The sequence below is a fragment of the Drosophila albomicans genome, chromosome 2L (genome assembly GCF_009650485.2).
Source record: "Drosophila albomicans strain 15112-1751.03 chromosome 2L, ASM965048v2, whole genome shotgun sequence".
Classification (NCBI taxonomy): Eukaryota; Metazoa; Arthropoda; class Insecta; order Diptera; family Drosophilidae; genus Drosophila; species Drosophila albomicans.
Window position 1 is genome coordinate 16,200,976 of NC_047628.2, and position 27,091 is coordinate 16,228,066.

The 27,091-nt window shown below is 37.2% G+C and overlaps 2 protein-coding genes across 2 annotated transcripts in view; one reads left to right on the forward strand and one right to left on the reverse strand.

The window, feature by feature from the left end:
- The window catches only part of LOC117565600 (probable multidrug resistance-associated protein lethal(2)03659), a 145,985-nt gene that overhangs the window by 40,131 nt on the left and 78,763 nt on the right, over positions 1–27,091 (forward strand). The gene's annotated exons all lie outside the window — the stretch shown is intronic.
- On the reverse strand, positions 3,894–8,317 carry LOC117563581 (carboxylesterase 1E). The gene is made up of 2 exons (XM_034241968.2): positions 7,361–8,317; positions 3,894–6,291 (listed from the first exon to the last, which is right to left on the reverse strand). The coding sequence occupies exons 1-2, from the start codon at positions 8,270–8,272 to the stop codon at positions 5,170–5,172; spliced, it is 2,034 nt and encodes a 677-aa protein (XP_034097859.1). The 5' UTR covers positions 8,273–8,317; the 3' UTR covers positions 3,894–5,169.

Below are 27,091 nucleotides of genomic sequence, written 5' to 3' on the forward strand. Positions count from 1 at the left end.
TCAAAGGCAATCAATGGCATAAATAAGTCATTAGTTAGTTGAGTTCAACACACGTAATGGGCAATCAATAAACTTTTGCTCCCAATGGCCGAAATTGCGTGCAGTTAATTAGTGTCCTATGACAATGAACCCCAATAAAACCAGAAAAGGTGTTGGCCACAAATATTTCGAAATTATTTATTTAATTGACACGTAAACTCTAAAGTGTAGAAATTAGAACAAATTATATGGAATATTTGAAAAATACTTGTAGTAAAAAGTAAATGTATTATTTTTGTAATTTACAATATGCAATTAATATTAAAAATAATACCAAAACAAAGTTTACTAGACTTCAACCCCTTTCAGATCAAATTCAATTAGAAATAAACCACCCAAAAACAAGTTGTCAAAATTAGGCAGCTTTGTGTAAACTATAGTGCGTGTTACACAGCCATCAATAAACAAAATTATTGTAATCAATTTTAATTAGAGTGTGATAGCTTCTCACAGGGAATGCCCACAGCATAGCAGAGTAGCCTGGCCATCCAGTCGAGTCGATTCCATTCTATTGCTGGAGCTGAATGAGGGCTGCAATTGACGCTGTCAAAGCCGTAGCCAAGTGCACTCCCCACAACAAAAGACATAATCCCATAGCCAAGGGCTTCACATTCGTAAAAGAGACGTGTCCCACACACAAAGTACACCCACACCCACACACTCTCACTCACACTCCCATACAACATTGCATTGTGGGCATTCAAAGCAGATTTTTGGTTTATGTCAAAACTGGGAACAATGAGGCAAGTGGCTTTGCCCAAAATTTAGGTTGACAGCCTAACGTTCCCCTAGCTCCCTCCCCCTTCAACCAGTTTACTGCCCTCAGATCTTATGCATATGACATGTACTCGAAGCGGAAGCTGATATTGCCAAGAGAGAAAAATAATTGATTAAAAATAAGGTAGAGTACCATAAACAAATTTAGGAATTGCTTCAACTAATATTGAGCTTGAAAAAGAGTAGCTAAAAATGTGAAAAGATTGAGTAGAAAAATCTGTCAAGAAAAAAAGTTATAAGATCTAAATTTTGGTGCTAATAAAATGAACTTTGGTCTATGATAAAAAGAGCATCAAGGACATGAAAATCTTAAAATTAACAAGCAAGAAAGTTACAGTCGAGTGTGCTCGACTGTGAGATACCCGCTACCCATTTTTAATAAAGGCAAAATATTGCGGTATCATTTTCAAAATATACCGAAAATACTAAAAAATACTAAAAATATACCAAATGGTATGTTTGGTATATCGATATAGTACACCATTCAAAATATACCATAAACGGCACAATGGACCAGATTGTCGGCCAAAGCAACTCAGACCCCTAGTAAGTAGGCGTTTTTGCCCATACAAAAGTATTTCTTTAATAACTTCCACAAATTTTCAGGAATCATAACTACTACAGTAATTATTGTATATACCAAAATTCGTAGCTCTAGCTTTAAAATTATGCTTGTTATTCGATTTTTTTGATTTGCGAGGGCGGAAGTGGGCGTGGCAAAAATTTGAAACAAACTTGATCTGCGTGCAAGCATAACAAATGCTGTCGAAAAATTATAGCTCTATCTCTTATAGTCTCTGAGATCTAGGTGTTCATACGGACGGACGGACAGACGGACAGACGGACATGGCTATATCGTCTCGGCTGTTGACGCTGATCAAGAATATATATACTTTATAGGGTCGGAGATGCCTCCTTCTACCTGTTACATACATTTCCTGCCGGCACAAAGTTATAATACCCTTCTACCCTATGGGTAGCGTATAAAAAGCGCATCTGGATTTCCAAAACTTTTAATTCTTGTTTTTATTTACAAGAGAATAAATAAAATCTCCTTATTTGATATTTATCTTTTTTGAAGAGCTCAATTCTGTAGACGAATATTTTTGATTTCAGGAAGTGGTTTATTTTATTCAATGTAATTCTAACTGATTGACTCTCATTTCTTTCTAACCTTTTCTTAGCTTGTTTTTCAATGAAGGAATTCTTCTCACACTTTTTTTAGTCTAGCTTTTTCCAATCACAATTACCAAACTTAAAAGTCAATTGCACTCTGCAAAATGAAACCAAAGTCTTAGGCAGAATTTGTAGTGAAAAGTAAAGCAATTTCATAAAGTTCACAACATGTTCTTGTAAAATCAACAACAGGGCTAGTAACAAGGTTTCGGCAGCTGCTGCAACTATTAACAGTAAATGACTAGCCTAATTTATGTGCCTTGTTGCACACACACACACACATGGGAGGAGGAGAGTAAACACATCTATTTGAGAGACTAAAACACGCCGCAATGCCGTAACTTTTGCTCTAGAATTGATGAAATGACAGCAAATACATAGTATACGAGTATAGTACATAGTTGTTCTCGGAATAGGCAAAAACCAGAGCAATAGACAGAGTAAGGGGAAAAATGGCGGGGAAGGGGAGCCCTATGAAATTGCTTTACACAATCGAAACGCACGAAATGACAATATAAATCGAGGGGCGGAACTAATTTGGCAAAAGACTCGAAATAGGCTGTGCCTCGCAACCACAAAACGACACGACGACAATGCGGATGAGAATGAGCTGAATAAGGAGCTGGAAAAGGGAATGGGAATGGGAATGGGAATGGAGAGAGAGAGAAAAGGGGGGAGTAGGGAGAAGTGTGCTATAAATGCGGATGAGTACTCGACTTGGTCAATGATGACGGGGGTGGCTCTACCTTCCTCTTCTCATCTCTTCTCTGCTCTTCTCTCCTCTGCTCTTCTCTCCAATGCTCTTCCCTTCTCTATTCTGGCTGCTGTTAAATAGCACCGACCACTGAATTGGCCGAAATTAACGCAACGGTAGAAAAGTTTTTCGCCCAAATTGCGTAACTACACATTAATGAAGAAAAATTGCATGTGGTACGGAGTCTCCACAAACACATACGATTGCCTCAAGTTTCCACCTTGCACATCAGAGTCCATTCAAAAAGGGAAAACTGCAGAAAAGTTTTTCGTGGCAAATTGCATTGGAAATTGGGCGACACTTTAGCCATAAAACGACTCTGATTTATGTCAATTGAGGTGCGTCCCCAGGTAAACAGCCTCATAATGAACTCAATGAGTGAGGGGCAACTGATTATACGAGCGTGTGACTAGGCACAGTGGAATGTGTAAGAAAAATATTCAAGAAAATTAATTAGTAAAATTCCTAAATTCAAAATGTTACTTTAGATACGATAAAATAGTTCCAAACTTCTAAAAAAAAATAAAATCAAATAACAGGATTTGGGAACATAAATATTATTGTATTTATAATATTAAACTTTTGTGTTAATCTCCCCAAATAATTTTCTTTAAGCTTTCCATTGATAATTACACATTTGTATTTTCTGTAATATCCAAATTTGTCAACTATTTTAGCGGCTTATAAAATAAAATTATTTCAGGTAGCGATAATACTATTCAGACATTTGGATTATTATACACATTTCAGTTATCCTAAATTCAAAAGTTTCCCCCAATTTTTATACCAGCTTCCAATAGGGAAAAGTATATTTTTCACACAATGGTAGATTATGCATGTAGTACTAATTCAATATACGAAATATGGCTTTTGGTATATTTGTTGTTAATGGCTGTATATTAATTTAGTATATTTTAAAATTAATACCGCACTGTTTTGCTTTCGTTAAAAGTCTAAAAATAGCGAGTATCTCACAGTCAAGCACACTCGACATTTTTTTAATTGCTGATTATTTTGTAACAGATTAAACATTCAACAGATTAAAGAACTAATTAGTAACTCTTAAAAATCGAATTATTTCATATTCAAAAATGTCGTTAATTCAACTTTTCTTTAACACCACAATTTCATCATTTGTATCTTTGCAGGATTTGTGAAGTGTTTTATACTTACGGATTTACGCAATCACTTCCACTGTGACCATGTGCCACACAGCTTCTGTGTGTTTAAAAGTAAGGGTAAGTTGCAGCATGCTTTTGATTACCACCATCTTCAAATATAGCCGCATCATTGCCGCTGATCATTTATTATGCCATTGGTAGTTAAGAGTAGAGTAGAGAAACTTGTGCGATTATTGCTTCTATGCCTGTGAAACAAATTTCACGTTACTTTCTTGCGCCATTTGCAATTTTTATTAGCATCATTAAAAGTGCTCAACCAGTTATGGAGACATCTTCTATTTATGGCCAGGGAATGGCACAACTACAACTGGCTTATAATTGTATAATTATCATTTGTCATCCGTTGGACTCTAATTAATTGTAAAGTTTTTTGTTTAAGCCAAATGGGCCCATTAATATTGTCACAGATGTCGCGTCTTTGAATCGCAAATGATTAATACATCAAAGTTGCGACATTCGAGAAAGTATTTCCGCGAATTGTTAGCCAAGGAATAACTTTAACTAAAAGAGAATTTTCTGCTTTAATGGACGCAGTTTTATTATGTTCTAATCTCCGTCTATAAATAGCTGTCCAATCTGAGGGCTGAGAGCTGAGAGCTTAACGCCTCCACGGAGAACTTCAGATGACATTCTCTGGGCAGTTTCAATTTATGAAATTAGTTTTAATAATATTAATAATAATAATATCATCACATGAAAGAGCAGTTACAATGCCGAGTTCTGGTCGTAGGTAAGCCGGTTTTGCTCTCAGCTCTTAGCTCTTGGCTTTTTGGCCATAGCAAGGAATTTACACAAAGGCGTCAAGGCAACCCAAGGCAGACAAGTCCGTACGGACGCTCTCCCCACGACTTTCACAACTTTCACTTGAAGCTTATGCTCATTGTTTGCACTTGGGTTGCCAGTGCCAACGTTGTTGCTCTTCTCGTTCTCGTTCCCGTTCTCGTCCTCGTTGTTGTTGTTTCCCTTGTGTATTATGCTAGGAAGTTTTAAAACTTGTGTACGCGTCGCTTTTTGTTTAAATTTTGCCGCGCGGTTTGGCCGGAAATTTGCTTATCGGCGCATTTCAGTGACTGCTGGTCGGAAGACCAAAGTCAATAGAGAGATTAGTGCCAGTTTTTCCCCCCCGAGAGCGCGACCGAGGGAGAGAACTGTGTGCTAATTGAGCGACGGGTCATGGCAACCAGAACAGCTTATATCAATGCGAACCAAACGGCTTTATTCAATATGCACACTAACACAAACTTAGAGCAGCCCCAAACCGAATCCGCCACCACGTTTGTTGCCTCCTCCGCCTCCTCCTCCGCCCAATCCCAGCTTGCCGCCCACATTGCCAAGTCCCAGCTGGTTGCCCACGCCACCGAGAGTCTGTCCAAGACCACCCAGAAGTCCGCCCAATGCGGCGCAGCTCGTCGAGGTTAGAGGCGAAAGGGAAGCGCCCATCAATGAGAGTTCACAGAAACGGAAATCACTCGCCGCCTCCAGTTCGGTGTACACCTTGATGAAAGGCGTGCCTCCGCCTGTGACGCTCTGGAAGAGCTTCGAAGTGATGTCATTCTTTTGTTCCTCTCCCTTTGACTGCTTGGCGAACTGTAGCAACATTTGAATGAGATTGCGACGCACTTGCAGATCATCAGCGCTGCTGAGGCGCGTTTCGGGCAGCGGATTGCCAAAGATATCGTTAGCATCGAACATGTAGCCCAGCTCATCACCATGAGCCACCGTCTCGGGTTTATCGTGTGCCTGCTCCGATACTATGGGCAAGCCTTTAAGAAATGTGCTGCCCTTCGACTTGGTGCCGTTGTACTCGAAGCTATACATATAAGCGGGAGCTAACTTGGACCACACTTGTGTAGTCAGCACAGCTGGGAGATTGAACAACACATCTGTGGTGGATTCCACTACTTTATCGAGCACTTGATCCACATTCAGTGTCTCGGGCACCTTCCACAGATCCTGCAGCGTAGGAGTCAGCAGATTACTTAACCCTGGCAGCACGGGCTTGGCAATATCCCCAGTTAGCTTATCGATGCGCAGAAATCCCGTCAACTGTTGCAGCGCACCGCCAAGTGAACCGAGGAATTTCTCCGCGGAGCCAAAGACTTTGTTCAGCGTGTCCACAGTCACAGAGTTCGCTGTCTCGTGCTTGGTTACGCCCGTCAAGAGTGGAATTCCCGTAAAGTTGTTGTTGCGCAGTTGCTGCTCCGGTTCGCCAATGATTAAGCTGGGCAAGGCGCGTCTGTCGTCCTCGGCCTCGGTGTGCGGCTGAAAGCCAACGCTGCCCGTGAGTCCTTTGACCAAAGCACGGCCAGCTAGACGTTCCGTTTGCACTTTGTCGTCGTTCTTGATGATGTCCATGGCGGATTTCTAAAGGGAAAAAGCGGAAGTTTAGAAGAGTTTAAAGATTTATAGGGTATAAAGTTTTCGACTAAGCGGAGAACATGAAATTGAGTTTAAACAGATAAGATAATATAGTTAATTAATTAACTAACCTTATAATACTTTATTTTATAATATAGTACATTATTATACAACTAGTGCTTAAATCAAGCGTGAATACAGCATCTAATATGCTTTAGCTACATTGAATATTATATTTACTTACTTTTATAAGTAAAAATATTAAATTTATTCTTTCAAATGTCTAGAATCATTCTAGTATCAATTCTTCAGCTATGAAATGCACTTAAGCTTGATACAAGATTTTTTTCTTGACTATGTTGATTCTTAACTTTCTTGAATAATTGAAGATCAACGTCATTCTTAGGCACTACAATAGAGAATATTTTTACTGACACACGTGATTGTAGTTTCGCAATTTAAATGTTACTTTATTCCATTTTCTTGAAGTAGGAAGAGTTGCGCCCATATTTTTTTAAGAATCAGGAATTATTCTTCAATGAACGAACTCAGGCTTGACAAAAGATTTTATGCTGAAGTCTCTTCATTCTTCTCTTTCTTGAATAATTGTTGATTAACGCAATTCTCAGACTCAGGCCTACCTAAGCTTAAGTGTAGTTTCCTATAGCAATATATGTATAATTGAGTTTTCTTGGAATAGTAAGAGTCTTGTTAATTTTTTTTAAACAAAAAGATAACTTACGTTTAAAATAGTGTTTCAAAAATCTATAATTATTTTAAAATTAATTCATCAAATTTCTTGGAATAGAAAGAGTTGTCGTCATATTTTTTTAAACTAACTTGACTTTCTTAATATGCCAAGTAATAGAAACACAAACTTATATTCTCTGAAATGTACATATTTAGATTTAAAGGAAGTTAGAACGAATGAGAAAGCAAATTTGTTAAAGTTGCCTAAATTTACACCTAGCTTGCATATTTGATTCAGATTGCTTCCCCTTATAAATGTGGTTATTTCCCTCAAGTTATACCCTACGTATGCCTGGCTTAAGTAGAGATAAGACTCATTACTCACCGCACGCAGACAGCTGACAATTTCCAGCTCATTGGCCGCGGGACAACCATTGATCTTGGCCACCTCCTGGACGCTCTGAACCGGCTCCTTGTCGGTGGCATATTGAGACAGAGCAGTCCCTGACATGGCAACCACACCGCTCACCTCACTCGAACTGCGTGCGGTGCGCGACATGGCCAAGTACATGGCACTGGAAGCACCCGAACCATGTCCAATGGCCTGCACCTGCTTGGGATCACCCCCAAAGTTAGCAATGTAATCGTTGACCCAACGCAATGCCAGCGACAGATCGAACATGGCCAGATTGCCATCGAACTCCTTTGTGCCATCGCCCATGATGCCCAGCGAACCAAGACGATACTGCGGTGCCACCACAATAGCGCCCTGTTGGGCCATGGGCGTGGCATCGTATTGGGCAGCGGAACCGTAGCGAAAGCCACCCGGATGGATCCAGACAAAGACAGGCAGCCCAGTTGTTTCATCGGGCATCTGGGGCGTATACACGTTGAGCAGCAGGCAATTCTCATCGCCGATGATGCGATGCGGCTGCTGGGGATGCGGTTGCATGCAGGGCGGCCCGTGGCGTGTGGCATTCAGCTCGCCACCCAGTCGCTTGTAGATGGGGCGAGCGTAGCGCAATTGTCCCACCGGTGGCTCGGCATAGTGCATACCCAGGAAGCTGTAGATGCCCGTGCTGGGATTGCGAATGCCCTCGACTCGCGTGTCTCGCTCGAAGAGACGTGCAAACACAACCGGATCATCGACAGGCGGTGCCTTGGCCTGTTTGCCGCCCACAATGCGTTTCACGCGATGATGTTGCTGCTGCTGGGACTCTGATTGCGATTGAGACAGAAACGAAAGCAGCAATAAAACGCAGCTGAAGCAAAAGTTCCGCTTCGCCAACGATCGCATTGCGATTCACTCGATTGTCAACTTGAAACTGGGCAAATGTTTCCATTGACAGCGTCTCTCAGAGCTCAACTCGAACCGAGGCCGGCAACTTGCTCAGCATGGCGATAAAAAACAATACAACAACTGACAACAACAAGAAATTCATTTAAAGAGCAGAGCGTTGATAAAATTACAAGTTATTATTGTATACAATACTCACGATCAGTAAAGCTGCTCTTTTAAGTTTATATATTTAAACAGAAATACTATTTGAGAATACTTTACTCGCTTGTGTGCTCAAATGTGCCATAACGAGTGTATTCATTGGGCATTTTAATCACGTACTGCACAACTACAGCAACAACAACAACAACTACAGTAACAACAACTACAGCTGAATCAAACACCAAAATTTACGACTAAGCTTGAATTTTTCCTTCACTACAGCGATTTTTGTATGCGCTGCTTTGAAAATTTAAGTGAATAACAAAATATGCTACGAATTAATAGGTACAAAGTTTGAACTACAAACATTCTTTTATTCTTTCCTAATTTACCGTAGTAAAAACTATTTAATAACAGTTGAAATATTTCCAAGTTTATTTTAATTTATCAAAATTTAAAACATAACTTGCATGGTTTAGAATTTACAATAATAGAATATTACAAATTATTTTAGTATTTTTGGCTAACAATCTAGTATATTTTTCAATTTATGGTATATTTTGTATACAGCACTATTACAATATACCAAATATAGTCTTTGGTATTTTTAGTATTTTTGTGGTATATTAATTTGGTATGTTTTTTATTAAAAATCTCACAAATTCTAAGTTGATTTTAGTTATAAGCAAACATTTAAAATAGAACTTTATCTATTTAAAACATTTAATTATACATTTTAAACACTAATACTAATTACTATTTATAAATTCTAAATGCTACAATATCTATTTAAAATGTTTGTTGATATCTTTAAAAACATAGCGAACATATTTTAGAAACTTTCTCAATCAGTAAGAGTTTTTTCAGCTACAGCATTTGAGGAAGTGAAACTTAGATAAGCCATGCAAAATATGATGTGTAAGTGCAAACAAAATTGATGCCTTTAAGATCTTGCAATACTTATTTTTGTGCCAAGATACTTCTATATGTAATAATAACTTATGAATGAGATATTCAAAATATTATTTTGTAATCTAGAAGAAAATATCTTAAACAAAATTGTACAGTATTTTTATTTTTTAAAATCTTATATTATTTTCTTAAACAAAATTATTATCCAAACAGAGTTCAGTATGATAGCTTAAATGTACAATAATAGTTTAACATGAAATGACATTTAATAATTTGATTATTTAGTATAAATAGTTTTCTATTCAAAATTACTTTAAGTTACTTTAAGTAATCACTTATCATTAGCAAACAATTTAATACTAAAAATGTGCTTGCAGTTGTGCAACTTTCAAAGCAGATGCACATCAATTGTAGACTTTAAGTAACTGACAGTTTTGAGATATTCATCATGCGATTCGCTTGATTCAATGCAAGTGAAATGATAATCACTTGAATTGTTTTATTATTTTATAACTGACAATGTTCATTCCCCCTTCTTTCCTCTTTCGTCTGCTCAACATTGAAACTGGTCAGCTGGGTTTTTCACATGCATTGTTATTATTGTTGTTGCTGTTGTTGTTTTTGTTGTTGTTGATCGTTGCAAACAATTCGCAGAATTAAGTAAAATGTCTGAGCGAAATATTAATGAGATTTTAAAGCCTCAACTTGAACTCTGCGGAATAGAGACAAAGGCTGAGCCTGGCTGTCATACTCTGTACGCTTTGGTTGTACACTATTTTACAGTGCTGTGCAGCATTATCTGTGCAGATGAATTATTTGCTCAGCATATTTACGACTAAACTGGGCAGAGTCACGCACAAGCCAAAGCGGGGAGGGAAAAAGGGAAAGCGGAAACGGAAGCTGGCAAATATCATGAAACGAATGCCTGTTGTGATTTTAAGTTTCTTGACCCCCTCTCAGAGAGTGAGAGAGAGAGAGAGATGAAAGAGCAGCCTGGGATTAGGCCAGTCAGGCGACGGCACGCGCTGCCAGTCTAGAGGCTGCCACATGAATCTCAATGTTGTTGTTTACACTCCCGTTGCCATTTTGCCATTTGCCACTGCCACACACACACTGCGACCACGTACGTCGTCTGATTTGTCTCCAGCAAGTGGCGAGCAACGCTCTGCTCTGCTCTGTTCTCTTCTCTTCATCTCGTGTGCAGACACACTCACAATGGCAAAATGACATTTAAAGTTACGACAATATAATTAAGTAGACTTCTGGGAGTTGCCACTGCCGGGCCACTGTCACAAGTGGCAGCCAAGGAATAATTATATACGACTATGACTACGACTACGAGTAAGAGATGTGTTTGTGTGTGTGGCAGCAACAAGAAAAGCATGCAACACTTTTGACTGTGCCACAAAGTGTGCCAAGTCGTTGGCCCAACACTTTGGACAGAGTCAGAGTCACGCCTGCACATTTAACAAGCTTTATCTATTTACCATATCCTGTAACCCACAGAGATGAGCAAAAGGGGTATGAACCGTAGCTGAGATTGTAGGCCCTAAATAGGATATTTAGAAGAATATTGACTCTAATTTACAAGTTAAAGTAGATGACTATATTGTAATCTCATTTCATTAAAAAAGTGTTTTACTAAAGTGTCAAATGAAATAATCAGAATAATTTATATATTTGTTAAAGGATTACTTCTTTTTTATTAATTTGATAATTTACATAACTTCAAATCTATCATATTTTTAATATTAATATTTCTGTTTACTGAATAATATTTTTTATAATCATAAATACCTATTTACTTAATTAATAGTATGAAAAAATTCCTATCTATTATATTTTCATTTCAGCATTTAGAAGACACTTTAAAGTGTTTTGCTTAGTCTAGTAAACTTGTTTAAGCATCTTTGCTTACAAAAGTGATTAATTTGTTATGCATAATTTTCTTTACTTAAAAGTCGTAATATCTAAAAATTCTTATTTATATATAATAACCATAAATTTAATTTTACATATTCAAAATATTTTAAAAACGCTCTAAAAGGTCTTGATTCGCTTACTACATTAAGATTTATTATATTTATTATATTACGTATACAGAATACTTTAAAACACTTTAAAGGACCTTTCTTAAACAATTAATATCATTTGAACATCTTTGCTTACAAAAGTGTTTAGCTATCCGATCTGATTATCTTTTTTTAAATAGTCAAACTATCTAGACATTCTAATAATCATAATTAATAATAATAATAATATTTTAAAAATACCTTACAGGGTCTTATTCAGTCTAGTATACTCAATTTAGTTATTACTATAAGAGAGACAGAGGCATGAGACCTTTCTGCTAGTCTTCAAAAATGTTATTAATCTCCCAGCTATCGAGTAAATATTTTGCTTTTAATTGGGTTTTAAATGCAGCAACATAGACAATTTGCATAAAAGTTGAGTCGCTTGTTGACAGCAGAAAGGAGTTATGCCAGCCCCTTATGCTTATCCTTAGATCTGCTTGCCGGCTGGCTAAATTAACATGTGGCGTAGACAGGATGTGAAAGCAACTGATAAAAGTCATAATTACATGCTAGATTGAATTTTAATTCAATTTATTGTGGCATAGATGAAATGAAATGCATAAAAATGTGGAAAGGGTGCAAAAAGCTCTTAAAAGTTGCAGCAACTTATTTCAAAATAATTTTCCAAACTCACACTCAGTAAATGTTAACGGTGCCTGGAATAAAAATGTTTTCATTCCGCTCTTAAGATGATATATGCTTAATTTCCCAGAGTAGTATATCAAATGTCGTGCCGTTTAAAGATATTTCCTGTGCAACATCCTCTTAAGATCTCCCGCTCCACGTGACCATATTAATTGCGTCTTTCAACACAGAACTTTTACATTTTCTCGCCCAATTTCTCTTAATTTTCTTCATTTTTTTCCGTGTTGTTGTATACGTATACATATTTTTTTTTCTGCTTCTTTTGTGCCACACGCAACACGCTCAGCTTTATGATACTCCAGTTGCCACTTGCCACGTTGCTTGCCACCCACGATTGCGTGTGCTGTGTTGTGCCTTCGACTTGGGTTCCAGCTGCTGCTGATGCGTTTCTAATGTGCAAAATATTAATTATAAAATAATAATTGAATTGTGCTTGCCTCACTGAGCTGTCGAGCAGTCGAAGAAGCCTCTTGAAAGGTGAACACCGTCGTGCTCATTGTTTAGATATCCTTCACACGCCAAGAGTTCATTAGCAGGCAAAAACGCCGAGAGGAAAAACAAATTGTGCACATCTGCTGGATTTCATAAATGGGAATTACTATTTAATAGGATCAGCAAATGAGCTTGATAGCAGATTTAGCATACAATATGTGTGTGCTCTCTATGCTAAGATTAATTATTGCAAAATTATAATTAATTAGCTACATGAATAAAAGATTTGCATAGTTAGATGCTTCTATTAGTTCTTGAATGAATATGCTATGAAATATAATTCATTTAATTATTTTCCTTTGAAATTCAATTATTATTCACAATAGAATTTTCGTATGTTTGTTGAATTGCTGTCATAAAAACAGATTTACTTTTCAACCACAATGCAATAATTCCTTGATGAAAATTCTCTTCTTATTTCATTTAAATCAACACTCATTCATTATTCTTAATACTCATTACTATTTAATGTGCTTTATTTCGCAAGAAACCAACGAAATTTGGTCAGCAACCGCAATCATTTTTTGCGGCCTTAACATTTATTTTAATTTTTCGGTCAGTTCAGAAGAAGCAAAACCAAAATGAGCAAAGACTAGAAGAAAACTGCGGTTTGAATGTCTGTCAATGGCCAGGACCAAAAACCCTTTGAGTTAGCCTCAAGGATAAGCACAATAAAATTTTAGTATTTGACTAATTAGTTACCCTGTGAGGAAATGAAAGCAAATTAGTTCTTCTGAAATATTAAGTAATTGAAATAAAATTTAATTTTTTCCAGATATTCATTAAGGAAAATTAAACTAACATAGCTCTTCCGACTAAAATAAAATTTAATTGAGTTCAGACATTTACTTAGAATATTTTTAAAATAATTTACATAGTGCAGAAAATTATTTTGAATATTTTTGAAAATAGTTAGCTTAGTTTTAATAATACATAATATAATAATAATATTTATTTAAGCTTCAAAGCTACATTAAGTTCGTTTAATATAAGTTTAATTTAGTGCAGAAACTCGTTTGGAATATTTTTAAAAATTTTACATAGCTCGGAATTATTTTTTTTTTTAATATTTAAAAAAAATTATCTTAGTCCTGATAATAATTATTGTAATAACAATTTATTGTTTAACGTCATAACATTTTTCTAGTTAATTATATTATGCAAAAATTCAAGATTAAACTCTTAGCCTTCCGACTTTCATTACTCTTTATCAGTATCCTTCAGATTACAGGGTATTGTCCGAAACAAAAGCAAATAGAAATGAATGCCATGTGGCAAAAGTTTTGTGGCAACTACAGCAACTACAACGGGCTGAGCTCAAGTGCAACAATGGACCACATAAATGACAAAAGCAATAACATAATCCTTGGCCCCGCTTCACTTCTCGTCACTTCACCTCCTTTCTCCCTCTCTTTCTATTCTTCTTCTTCCTCCGGTTGGCATTCAAAAAGTTTTGCGGTTCAATTTGAAAAGGAAACGCACACCAGCACATGTAAAATTTTAATTAAACTAATGAAAATGTAGAGCTGAGCACATAACTTGTGAAAAAGAAAAAGGAATGAAAAGGATTCGAATGTGGATGCGGATGCGAATGTTCAATGTGTTTAAAGTTTGTTACAGTTTTCGGTATTTTTTTACGGGGGGAATCGGAGAGAGACAGAACATTAAAAATTAACTGGCGGAATAATCAAACCTGTTAAAACATTAATTTAACACTTAAACAAGCTAAACCGCAGCACGGCCTCAACAGTGTCCTGCGTCCTGTAACTGTAACTCGTTTGCTCTGCTGACATGTGTGTATGTGTGTGTACGAATATGTATTTGGCAGCTTCTGTGTGTCACATTTAATGCAAAAGCGGAATTCCATTAAACGACAACCACAGGCAGCAAGCCGCCAATGTGGCGAAACCAACCACCACCCAACGAAGCATCAACCCACACAGAGGAAACGCATTTGTGGTGCCAAATAAACACGCACACCCACACACACACCCACACGCACACCCACACACATACACACTCGCGTAGCCGCAGCCCAAACACTCCACAACTGACTGCATTGATCCAGCCGAAAAACACAGACTCCTTTCCTCTCTCTCTATCCCCTTTCGACTGCCGCCACAGCATATTGCAGATGTTTGAACAATCAGGCAGCAAGCAAGTGGCGGAGGGGGAAGATGAAGTTTCAGGGGAGGTCGCCAAAGAATCACACAACAAACACACACACATCCACATTACAATGTACGCACATAAATTGCAATCGGAATATCAAATTGGCAGCAGCACAAAAACGGGACGAAACGAAACGGAATGGAATGAGATGGAATAAAACAGAACCGCAGCGCCCTCTTGTTGCGTTGCGTACGTTTCGTGATTTTATCAATTCAATAAAAACCAAATAAAATCAGTACAAATGCAAATACCATTAATGTATTGGGTTTAACTTTGCTTTTGTTTCTCTCTGCAGATTGTTTTTTCTTCTTCCTTCACTTCACTTCGCCCCACCTCACACTCTTGGCCAAGTTTTATGCATTTCTCTTTTGTGCTTGTATTTATGTATTTCATATTTTCTTTTACATTATTTACGCTATTGTGCCTTTTATAGTTGACTGGGGCACATGTGAACACACACACACACATACACATAACGGAACAAAACATCCGTCGCATGTGGGGAGGATGAAGGCAATAAAAAAGTAAACGTAGAAAAAACCTTTAAAGAATTCTTATAGCAAACAATGTACACAAAAAGTAGGTAAAGAAAAAAGTTCGTGGCATTTCAATTGCTTGCACTTTGAAAATACCCAGAATGCATAAAATTACAATGTCAAGAAAGGAATTTAAATTGATTGCTTTAACTTCAGTTTTGGCAGATGCTAAAAAATTTAAGATATAAAAATAAATGTTGAAATATTATGACTTGTTGGTCCTAAAAGTGTTTAGGATGTTTAGGATGAGTTGTTAAAATTGAGTTTGAAAAAATACGATATGGTATAATTCAATATTGTTATTTATTTTTGGTGTATTTTTATTATTTATTTTTAGTATTTATTGTGTTGTGATTATAGTAATTTATTATTTGTAATATGTGATTCTTTTTGGTTTTATTGCAGAATGTCCTATTATATCTTAGTTTTGTTATACTAAGAACAAAAAAAAGAATGGAATGTGATTAAAACGTAAGTTACTACCAAATATATTTATTCCACTGACTAGGTAAATAATTTGCCTCTTAAATACAAACATTTATTAATATTTTTTAGTGAATTTTGGACACTTAGGAATATAATGCATTTAGGATATTTAATTAAGGATTTTGTCTCTCAATAGATTGGCTATTTTTAATGCACAATTCTTAAAAGATCTCAAATTATTTCCGTCTTCTATCTTCACAACAAACCTCTTAGATCTTAGTGATAACTTCATTCCCTCTCCACACTCCACTCATTATGCAAAAACCTCTGCAACTAATTCGAAATAAACATTAAGTAGCCCGCCCTGCATTAATCTTCATGCATTGCCCAATCATTAAGGACGCTGACCCATCCATTTGATAGAGCATATCCTAAACCCACCCGTATAAAGTAGCCTAATTAACTCATTAGACAATGTCACAGCATCCCTAAATAGTAAGAGGATAAGCACAAAGCACAAAAAAAAGAGAAAAGAATCAAAAGAAGTTGGGCAGAGCGGAGGAATGTTAAATGTGCAACATTTACACACTCATTTGTTGACAAACAAATTACACGAAGGATTTGCTGCAAATTACGCGCAATTTTTCAGCACTTTTTGCTTTTTAAATCCAAAAAAAAAGTGAAAAAAACCCAAACAAAAAAAGAGAAGAGAAACTTAACTGTTGAACTGCTTGGAACCCAATTCGGTTCAATGTGTACATATGTCCCATGAAATTTAATTTAATCAAAGGGCAAGAAGGCCAGAGAAAGTAAGAGAGAGTAAGAGACAGACAGTGAGAGAGAGAGAGAGAGAGAAAGTGGAGGAAGGGAAAACCAGCGACATCAGGCAGCACAAATCAATCTCTGTTCCCAAAGGCAGATCTTGCACTGCGCAAAAAAACTAAAAGAAAGGGAAAGGGCGATGGGGGGGCGTTGGGCGATGGGGGGCGTTGCCAAATGAAATTGCTTTAAGCAGCGCACAACGCACATTGTCCTCGCTGTCCTGCCTGTCCTTTTGTCCCATGTCCCTTGTCCGTTGTCCTTACCCTGCGTCCTTTTGGCCCATTGCTGATTGTCTGACCGTAACTTGTTTGCTCGCCTTTAATTTCATTTGCGCGCCGCCATCTCTTCCGATATCCTTGCTGGTCTTTAATGCTCTGCTCAGCTGCCATATCCAAGGGGAAGGACGAAGAGTCGCTTCCCCTCCCTCTCCCACCGCTTCCCCGGCGGAGTTTTTGATTTGGCTTGCATTGTCCCTTTGTTGGCTTCCACTTTTCTTTCAGTTGCTTCGCTTTAATTTACATGCTCGAATTGTCCTTGTAGCGTTTAGCAATTTCGATTGTCCTGCTGCCGCTTGGGGAGGACGCCAGCCCTTTTCTGCGGCGCGTGATTTATGCGCATATGCTAAGGACCTAATGACATTAGCTTATGCTGGCAATATCAAATATAACTTTTGATTAATCTGTGAAGCAGTAAACACTTAAAGCTAAGAAAGCTCATTAAAGCTCGATGGTTGTAGTATAATTTAATAATATATTTGACTGTCTGCCAAAACGTCGGAAAATATTAAAATATATAAACTAAAGAATATAATGTTTAAAGCTTATAAAGCTCATTAAAGCTCGAAGATAATATAATAATTAAAATAATATGTGTATTTGACAATCTATTAAAATGTGGCAATGAGTTGAAATACAATGAATTGTATAATATAATTTTTCAATTTATTGCCACTTAAATTAATTTCATTGAAAAAAGCACATTAATTGTTTATTTGGCAACAATAAGAAAGTCTTAAAAGCAACTCAAAGCTGAAATTCAGTTCTTGTAATACAATAATCTTTCCAAAAGTAAAACTGCAGCAGTAAATTTAAAGCCTTTTCCACTTAATTCCGTAAGCAACTGAAAGCACATTAACAAAAAAACGCCGCAACAAGCGATTAATTGTATTTCAGTCGAAAGCTTTTAATTGCCTCAACTGCTTCAGCGCAGCAACTTGCATACTTAATTTGCAATCGTAAGCCAGTGTCATTGGGCAATAAGCGTATAATCGAACTTTGACCCTCTGGCCGAAGGTCCTCAATCGCATGTAATTTTTCTCTCGGCATTTAAACGCTTCGCTGCTTGACTTGTCCGCAAACAAAAAAAACGAAAACGGAAAGAAGATGGAACTTTAATTTGCCACGGCTGATTGAATTAAGCGTGCATGATAAGGACGCTGGGTAATCCCTTTTGAGAGATATGCATGCATGTATCTACTATATATGTGGTAGTATATCCTGTCCCATATGTGATTGTCTGTGGGTGTGTGTGTGTGTAAACGATTCGTTTTAAGGAGCTCGCTCGCACACACATTAGCGATATCTGTTGGGCGACAACGACCCTTCAGACGGCCATAATAAATGGCGTCGCGACAGTTTCCTTTTAACAAAACTTTGTGTATCCGGTATTAAGAACGTTGTCGTTGTCGTCTGTCCTTCTGTCCTCTCTGTCTGTCTGTCTGTGCTGTGTAGCTAACAAGAACCACACAGCTAAACACCTGCGTCCACTCTCAGGGAGTGAGAAATGCGACGGCAACTGCACGCCACATAAATTCCAATGGTCTTTGGCATCGCCCACTTTCGACGTGGCTTACAAGTTGGCAAATTTGTGAAAATTACTTTTTGTTTATTGTGCTGAAAGCCATGCTAAGCTTAATGTTAAGGCCAAGGTAAGGCGCAGCACACTCCCCCCCCGAAACTCTTCCCCCTGGCCAGCAATAACATTGAGTTGTTCTCGTTGTGGTTGCTTCCTTCCATCGCTTTTTTTTTTGTTGTGCTGTTTTTAAGCATTGTTGTTTTCATAATTTGCTCCACCTACGTCGTACGTACATGGCTCGTAAATCTACACTAGAGTGTGTACATTGTATGTGTATGTGTGTGTATACGAGTGTTGTGTATCCTTGTTGCTGTCGTGTTGCTGTTGCTGTGTCCTTTGCTCCCAAAAACACGCTGCGTACGAACAATTGTTGTTTTCACACCATAATCATAAAAGGTACAAGCATAATTATTATTTTTATGTCCTGGCACTTATTGTAAAGCAGCAAATTGCCTGCCTCGGACCAACATGCGCATAAATATGCCAGAGACACCCGCACAAAACCGGAAAGCGTTCGTTCGCTGTCTCTCTTTATGTGTACTCAGATAACAAACCCAAAAAATAACAGACCAAAAAACCAACTCGCAAAAAATGGTACAGCGCAAAAACAAGAAAAAAAAAGAAAAAAAAGAGTAGAGGAAGAAGTACTATGTAAAGAACTGACCACGAGAAATGTAATTTTTGTGTTGTCGCTGGAACAACTAGTGAATATTTACGATGTTCACAATGAGAAAGAGAACAAATACAATAGAGTGGAGCAAGAACTACAAATTTCAGCACTGCTTTCGGCAAATAACAAAGATTTAGTTTCAAAACTATCCAGATACAAACAGAGCTGAAAGTAGAGCAAAATATATAGAGTTGTGATATATGCATTTGAGGTTTTTTCGCTAAGGCTTATCTGAAATAGCTAGCTGATAAAGGTTGTTGATTTCGTTTAAATTTTGCAGAGCTTATTGGTAGGAATACCATAACTAAAATTCAACGTATTCAAAGTCAAACTCAATTTAGTATGTTTAAGTAATTTTTCGGTTTATTAAATTGGTGTAATTTTAGGATAATACTGCATTGTTCAATAAGTAGCGCGTACTTCACAGTCGAGCATACACATCTCTAGCATTCTTACTTCTTGTATTAAAGCCGATCGAGTTTCTATGGGCAATTCTTTAACTTTTTGAAAGTAAAATGTAAGGAGAGTTCTATATTATAAAAGTGCAAATGAAATATTAAACTTTTAAAACACTAATTTCTAGTGCAAGAAGTGTTGCACTTCATTTTTAATTCAATATACAAGAGCGTTGAAGTGAGTCAAACTTATTATTATAAATTAATGAAATAGGTAATCACTAAAAAGATAATTATTCTTGTTTTCACCCAAACTTTATCTTGAGATGATCCATTTTCAGTTTTATAATCCCATTTTTACATTACGTTTATATTTCTTAAAAACTGCAATTCATTGATTTATTGAGAGTAAAATGTGAGGAGAGTTTTCTATAAACAGAGTTTTCAATTAGACATTAAACTTTCACAACAGTAATTTATAATACCAGATTGATTGCATTTAATCTTCAATTCAGGTACTTATTCCAACCAATTTATAGTAAGAAGTTTAACGTCCTCCAACGTTCTCGTTTTCACATTCACTTTGTCTCTGGGTGATCTACTTTAAGTTGGTATTTCTTAAAACTATTTTTACATTATATTTCTCAAAAATTGCAACACAATTCAATATAATTTGGAATACGAAACATAATACTATAAATTTATATTGCTCATCTCAAATTGCAGCCTCTTAGCTTTTACTATTTTTGACTCTATTTATTTTCTCCATTTCTGACATTTTTCCATTTCTTATTCCGACCAGCTAATATCCAATTCAAATTCCAAATTCATTTTAATGTTCTTTAATTGTTCTAAAAAGCTACCTCGACACAAAACATTTTCAAATCCACCTCAAAATCGAGTGGAAGTAATGTCAACCATTTAGACATGTAAATTTTTGTGCACTTCAATGAAATGCTTAAAACCAGCTCTATAAACATTGATGGCAACAGTTTAAACTCTTCGTTTTCTTGGCAACTCAAAACCAAACAAATAAAAATAATAATAAGAAAAAAATAAAAAAGGTTACGCCATTTGCCAACACAAATGCTGGCCGTTTAGAAAATCAGCCAATTGTGCAGGTAAATGGACTGCAAGCGACGTTTCGAAGTTGCCTCGAAAAAGGGGCAACAAATAAAGAAGAAAGGAAAAGGAAAATGGGGGAAAATCCATTCAAAAAGTGGCGAGTTTAGAGGGGAATGTTTCACATACAATTGCACAAACGACAGCTGAAAGGGTCATTCAATTTGAAAAGGTTGATGCCCACCGAGAACCCAGCGTTCAACGCGGTCAGAGTTAATCACTTTTTCGACAGCCTTTCGATCCTATTCCCCCAAGGTTCTCCATCCCTCACTCTCTCTCTCTCTCTAAAGGTCTTCCAATCCTTTTAAATGCTCCAATCTGAATTTATTAGCTGCACGTGATAGTTGCCAAAGGTGCAGCAAATATACAAAAAAATAATACTCGAAAAAAACGCGCGCAAAATAATCCGTGCCCCGAGGCATTTTTAATGCTAATTTATTGCGCCGAGCATTCACATGTGGCACGGCAAGGCGAAAACTCGACATTCGCCACTCGACTCTCGACTTATTTATGAGCTGCAGAAAAGTATTATTTTTTTCACTTTTGCTTTTCCTTTTGCTTTTTGTGAATTAACAAATCTGTGTGGGAATTACATATAAAGCGTTAGCGGAAAAACCATTTTAATTAGTAAAAATTCCCACAGCACGTATACGTAATATATATGTATGTATGTATGTATATATTCGTTTTGCCAAACGCAGCGCGAAATTCCTTTCATGCGATCGCGTGGGGGATATGCGAATTTTTGCGGCACGCTAAGCAAACCCACAAATATTCAATTAGCTCTATTTAGTTTATTTTACGTACTCTTGTGTTGCACAAACATTTTGCACCCTTTCACGTATATTTTTTGCATATTTGTGAAGTATTCTGATAGTTTAAAATTTAATCATAAGTTGAAGTGGCGTTTCATATTTATTTTGAATATTTGTAAAGAATTTCAACGTTGAATATTTTATAATATTTTGAATAGAATATTTGAGAAACACTTGGTTCAAAATGTTCAACATATTTACTATTAGTTAAGAATTTGAATAATTAATAACTAGTTGAATAGAATATTGAACAAACACTAGTTTTAAAATCTCGAACTACATTTTCAAGCTTCACTTTTATTTGCATATTATTTTGAACTTGAATATTAAATAATAATTTAAATGGAAATTGTGTACGAACTGTAGTTTAAAAGGGTTCCTTATTTCATATTTATTTTCAATAGTTGGGAAGTATTTTTGAATTGTATATTTATCACAATAATCAATTCAAAATAATATTGAAGAAACACTTGCTTAACAACGATGAACATTTTTGTTAAGAATTTTAATAATTCATAACGAATAAAATATTGAACAACATTAGTTTTGGTTTAATTCTAACTTTTTTAAATATTAACTTTATATAAAATAAACTGAATTTGTATTCTCGTATTCACCACCTTCAGCTTTAATTATTTCCAATGAAAAATCTACAAAATTCTCTAAGAAATTTGTTGTTTTTATAAACATTTCATTTGCCAAACTCCAATTCAAGTACCACCAATAAAATATCCAAAGATCAACCTAGCTTATTAGTTTCTTCATATTTTATCTCTTTACTTTGAAAAGGATATCGACACTTCGACTTTTCTTGCTCAGTTTCCCAGCTGCTTTTCATTATTGTGCAGCCAAAAAAAAAATTGTGAAGCAACAATAAGAAAAACAACAAAAATGAAAGCTAGCAAAATTATGGTAAAACTTTTCAGCAGTTTAACAATAAAAAGCAAATGCCGCTAGATAGAACTTGCACACAATGCCACGCCCACTCCACACACACACACAGACACAGAGACAACCGCACATTAGTAGTTAGTGCAAGCAGGCGGCTTCAAACTTTTGAATAAATACAATATGTCTGTGGATTGAGGGGAGGAGGGAGTGGAAAGTAGCAAAAAGGGGGAAAAGAGGGGAAGTAGATGCACGATTGAGGCGCCTCCCCGGGCGCCACTTTAGACAATGAAGCGTGTAATGCTAAATATCACGCTGGCAACCACATCGCCAGCCGTTGCCTGCAGAACTGAAAGGGGGCTAAGAGTGGGCGTTAGAGAGTGGGAGGCGTGGCTATGCAGCATAATTTTGCTGCGCGGTTTGGCAACAATTGCTTTCATTAGAATTTTTCGGAGAGTTGCCGCTGCTGCTGCTGCTGTTGATCCACCTTGGAGAAACCCCTTGATGTTTTTCCTGTTCCCGTTGTTTTTGTTGTTGTTGTTGTTTTGTGTCCTGCGGCCGCAGATACATTATCCGAAATTTGCATAAAATAAATAAATTAAATATGCCAGACATGCGGTGCGCCGTTGGTCGCCTGGTTGCCTGGTTGCCTGGTCGCCTGTTAGCCGAGCTCTGCTTGACTCGCTTGCAAAACTTTTCATTTTATTATCACACACAAGCGTGGGATTCACATCCCAGCCCAAGGGATGCGGAAGTGGCGTGAAGGGCAAGGACAAGAGCCAACAGATAGACAACAGTCGCAAGCAACTGCACATAGCACCAACAACAACAATAACTTTGGCAATGGGCAACATTTTGAAGTTGGCCAGCAGGCGATCTGTTGGCTTGTGGCATCAACAGCAGCGGTGGCAGAGGCAAGTGGCAATGGCGATGGCGATGGCAACGATGGCGGCGATGGCACAGGATGCGCTACGTTGCGTTTGCTTGTCATGCTTCGTTGCCTGATTTTTGTGCTCTCGTTCTTCGTCCCCGCGCTTCATGCACGACTTGCTGCCGTTGTTGCTGCCACGTTTTTTGGAGGGAGGTGGACACATGGCTGTCCGCTACGAAATTGGTTCGTTTGGTAGCATGACCCGGGTGGCTGGCGGCTTTCGCTCGCTCGCTCGCTCGGGCACTTAAATTTTGTACTCTGCCACTGCCACTGCCTGTTGTAGTTCAATTTGTGCGATGCGGCTTAATGAAATTTAGTTGTTAGTTGCTGCACGTTTATGTGCATAGATTGCTGATAGATGGTGGGTCGTTGGGTCGACGGTGCGTATGCGTGTTTTGCAGGCAGCCAACCAACCAACCAACCACGCAGTCAACCTTCATAAAAGTAATTGCTGTGGCAACTCCTCTTGCCAATGGAGTTAACCATATGGACAACGGTAGGCGTTACATTTGCTTGCCTCGCACACAAACTACGGGGCGTATGCGCAATGCTGGCAAAAGTGAGATACGAGTGTGTGCGGAGTTCTTATATGCTAGATACTAGCCTGGGTAAAGGATTATTATTGTTTTTATGGATTGTCATTAAACTAACCGGCTATAAAACCAGCTATTATAGAAGTGCATGTTGCGAGCGTTGTTATCAGTTCATAACTAATTAGAAAGCATAATTGTTGTGCGGCTTTCTAGCATTTCATAATTAAATGTCTTCATTTTGGCAAGTCTATAAAAAAGTATTGAGCTATTCATACCTATGTAATAAGATATCATAATTTGACTTATTTTGATGCAAGAGTAAGCCATTGTTAATTAAATGTTATGCTCGTAAAAACAACTTCTTAAGTGTCATAAACCAAACAAAATTAATAGATATTTTTATACCCGCTACCCAGGTTGAGAATCTAGTATATTCTGTACTCTGTGGTATATTTTATATGTTAAAGTAAATCGATATACCAAATATAGACTTCGATATATTGTGGTTTTTCTATAGTATATTATTTTGGTATACTATTTAAATGTAATAGTATATTGATATACCAAATACAATCTTTGGTATACATTTTTTAGTTATGACAATTTGGTATATTTTATATACAATATCATATATATATACCATATATAGCCTTCGGTATGTTTCACTATTTTTAGAGTATAGTAATTTAGTATATTTTAAATGTAATAGTATACCGATACACCAAATAAAGCCTTTCTTTTGGATTTTTTTCAGTATCTTAATTTGGAATATTTAAGAATAATACCGCATTGTTTTAATTAATGAAAAATGTGTAGCGAACACGCTGGGCTGTATCTTTCTTACTAGTTTATTATTATTTCTGTAATGAGTTAACTAAATGGTGTTAGTAATTGCATATAGACAGCAAACAAATGCTGAATATGTAGGTTAAAAAATTGTATCAATATGTGAACACTGCTTAGTTGTAAAAGTATGTAAGTTGATTACTATTGCAATAAATAATTACTTCCCTCAAGAGGCAACTGCCGTTATTATTACTGTAGTCTATTTACCTAATGATCTGTTTTTCTATGATCTCGGCTTCTTTTTCTACCGAGTTGTACATCATTTGCAATACAATTTTGAGCATCTGCAGCTGTCACAATGAAATTGCCACTTACCTTGTTGCCTTTTTTGGCTGCTGCTTTTGTTTTTGTTGGCGCTTCAAAAATTTCATTACGTCAGTCATAATTCAACGTCAACAGCAACAGCTCCCCATCCCTATTGTTCTCTCTCTCTCTCTCTCTCTCTCTCGCTATGCGACCTTAGTCTGCTCCGGTTATCGGGAGCAGCGGAACATCTGCCTTTTCTAAAATATTAAATAAAGCAATCAAATAAATCTTCCAACATGCCTCATTTATTGCAGATTACCATGCCCCAACTTTCCGCAGCTCCATGTGGCTGCTGTTGCATGTTGAATGCTGGCGATGGCAGCTCCACAAAGTGCAGCCCCGCCCCGATTACATCCACGGTCGAGGGGCTGTACGCACGTACAAACTGGGGGGCACTATCATTATTACAGCGTGTAATCAGCGGGGGATGACGAGGCGGAGCGATGAGATGGAGAGTGTGAGGTAAGTGAAGCTTCAATTACAGCAAATGAGCGCTGAGAGTCGCAGATTATCTCATTAAAGACGCGCACGCCTAAAAGTCGACTATAATATTTTTTAAAATTCTGCTCACACGCACAAGGACAAAGAAAGAGAGAAGAGAGAGTGGAGGAAGGAATAGAGACAGGGTCATAGACAGTGACAGAGACAGCGACAGTCACAGGAAGCAGCGCAGTGACACTGACAGTGAAGTGAAGTGTGAGAGGAACGCGACAGCAAACTAAAAACGAATGTGAAGCGAGTTTTTCGGTGGCCATGAAAAACGGGAAAAGCGAAAGCATTGCGCGACTTTGCTTGCAACTTGTGCGACACATTCACCATTTTCACTCGCTCGCATTTTCATTTGCCGGCAATTTTCCCACACACTCCAACTCCCAGCACTTTCGCTTTGGACGTCTTCTGCGCTTCTGGTCTATAAATTTATATATGGCCAAGGAATGCGCATTTAATGGCCAACAATGTGCGTATGGTTTCCTTTCTTTCTCTCCCTCTCTTTTTCTGAGTCTCAGTCTCAGTCTTTTCTCTGCCTCTATGTGAGCACGTGCTCTCGCTCCCATTACCCCTCAACTCTACACTCCTCCCATCTCTCTCTCACTCTCTACACTCTCTGTGGCAATTGTTCGCCCAGGCATAAGACCATTTATTATGCTTCAAATTTTTCGGCTGCTGGAATTTTACGCCGTTGTGCAAATGCCATTTTAGAAGATGTTTTATGTGTGTGTTGACATTTTTATTGCGGCAACATGTGTCGAAATTCGTCCTCGTCCTCGTTCTCCACCATTCCCCACCTTTGCTTGCCACATGTGGCACTCTCACACACAAACATGCAGTTGTTGTCCTGTCTGTCTGTCTATCTGTCTGCTGGTCTGTTAGTGTTTGCCGTAGTTGTTGTTGTTCTTGCTCGGATTGTGGAATGTGCGACGCGGTTTACATTGTACTTAACAGCTGAGTGTAGCGCCAGCAAGAGTTAAATGTCTGGCTACGATAGAGCAGCAGAACAAGGGAGGGGAAATATAGTTCTGAGTGGGGGGGAGGAAAAGGAAGGGGAAGTCGAGGTCTTGTATGTCAGACTTTTGGCAGGATTAACAGCACCACATTTAAAGCGAACAACCAGCAAGTGACTTGCTCAAATTGAGGTTTACAAACATTTGAATTAATCATGCAACTGCTTGCTATTCCATATTTAAACAGAAGTTACGAATTTATTCCTCTCTTTTTTTTTGTATGATGCAACTCAACTTATGCATGCAAGAATGTAGCTTTTAATTTAAGTGAAAATCACTTTTTAGTATTTTTTAATAGTAATGTTATTCGTGAGCAGAAAGCAACAAATTTGTTTTAATCATTTTGAAAGCTTTCAAGTCAACTAACGAATTATTAATTACAGCCTAATAAAAATGGGCATTCTTTCCATTATGCAATGTCCAATCAGCAGTAGCAATTAATGCTTTTTATTCGTTGATCTATTTTATTTTAACTCTCTTTAACTCTCTCTTAAAACAATGTTAATTTTGGCAATACAACTCTTACAAGTCACTAATTAAATAACTTTAGATATACAAGCAAATAATTACTGTTAATAAATTTAAATTAATATTTTGCATTACAAAAATATTTAATGGTAATGGGAAAATAGTTAAATATTTTCAATAGTATCTAAAAAAAATTCAACTACACTTAAACATTTTCTGTTCATCCCAAAATTAAAAAAAAAGAATGAAAAAAGCGAAATAGTTG

What these genes read in the sequence shown, in the direction of transcription:
- LOC117563581 (XM_034241968.2), bottom strand. Translation starts at nt 8,272, where the DNA reads ATGCGATCGTTGGCGAAGCGGAACTTTTGCTTCAGCTGCGTTTTATTG. An exon ending in TTGTCAGCTGTCTGCGTGCG is followed by an intron (nt 6,292 to 7,360) that starts GTGAGTAATGAG and finishes TTTTCCCTTTAG; the next exon opens with AAATCCGCCATGGACATCAT.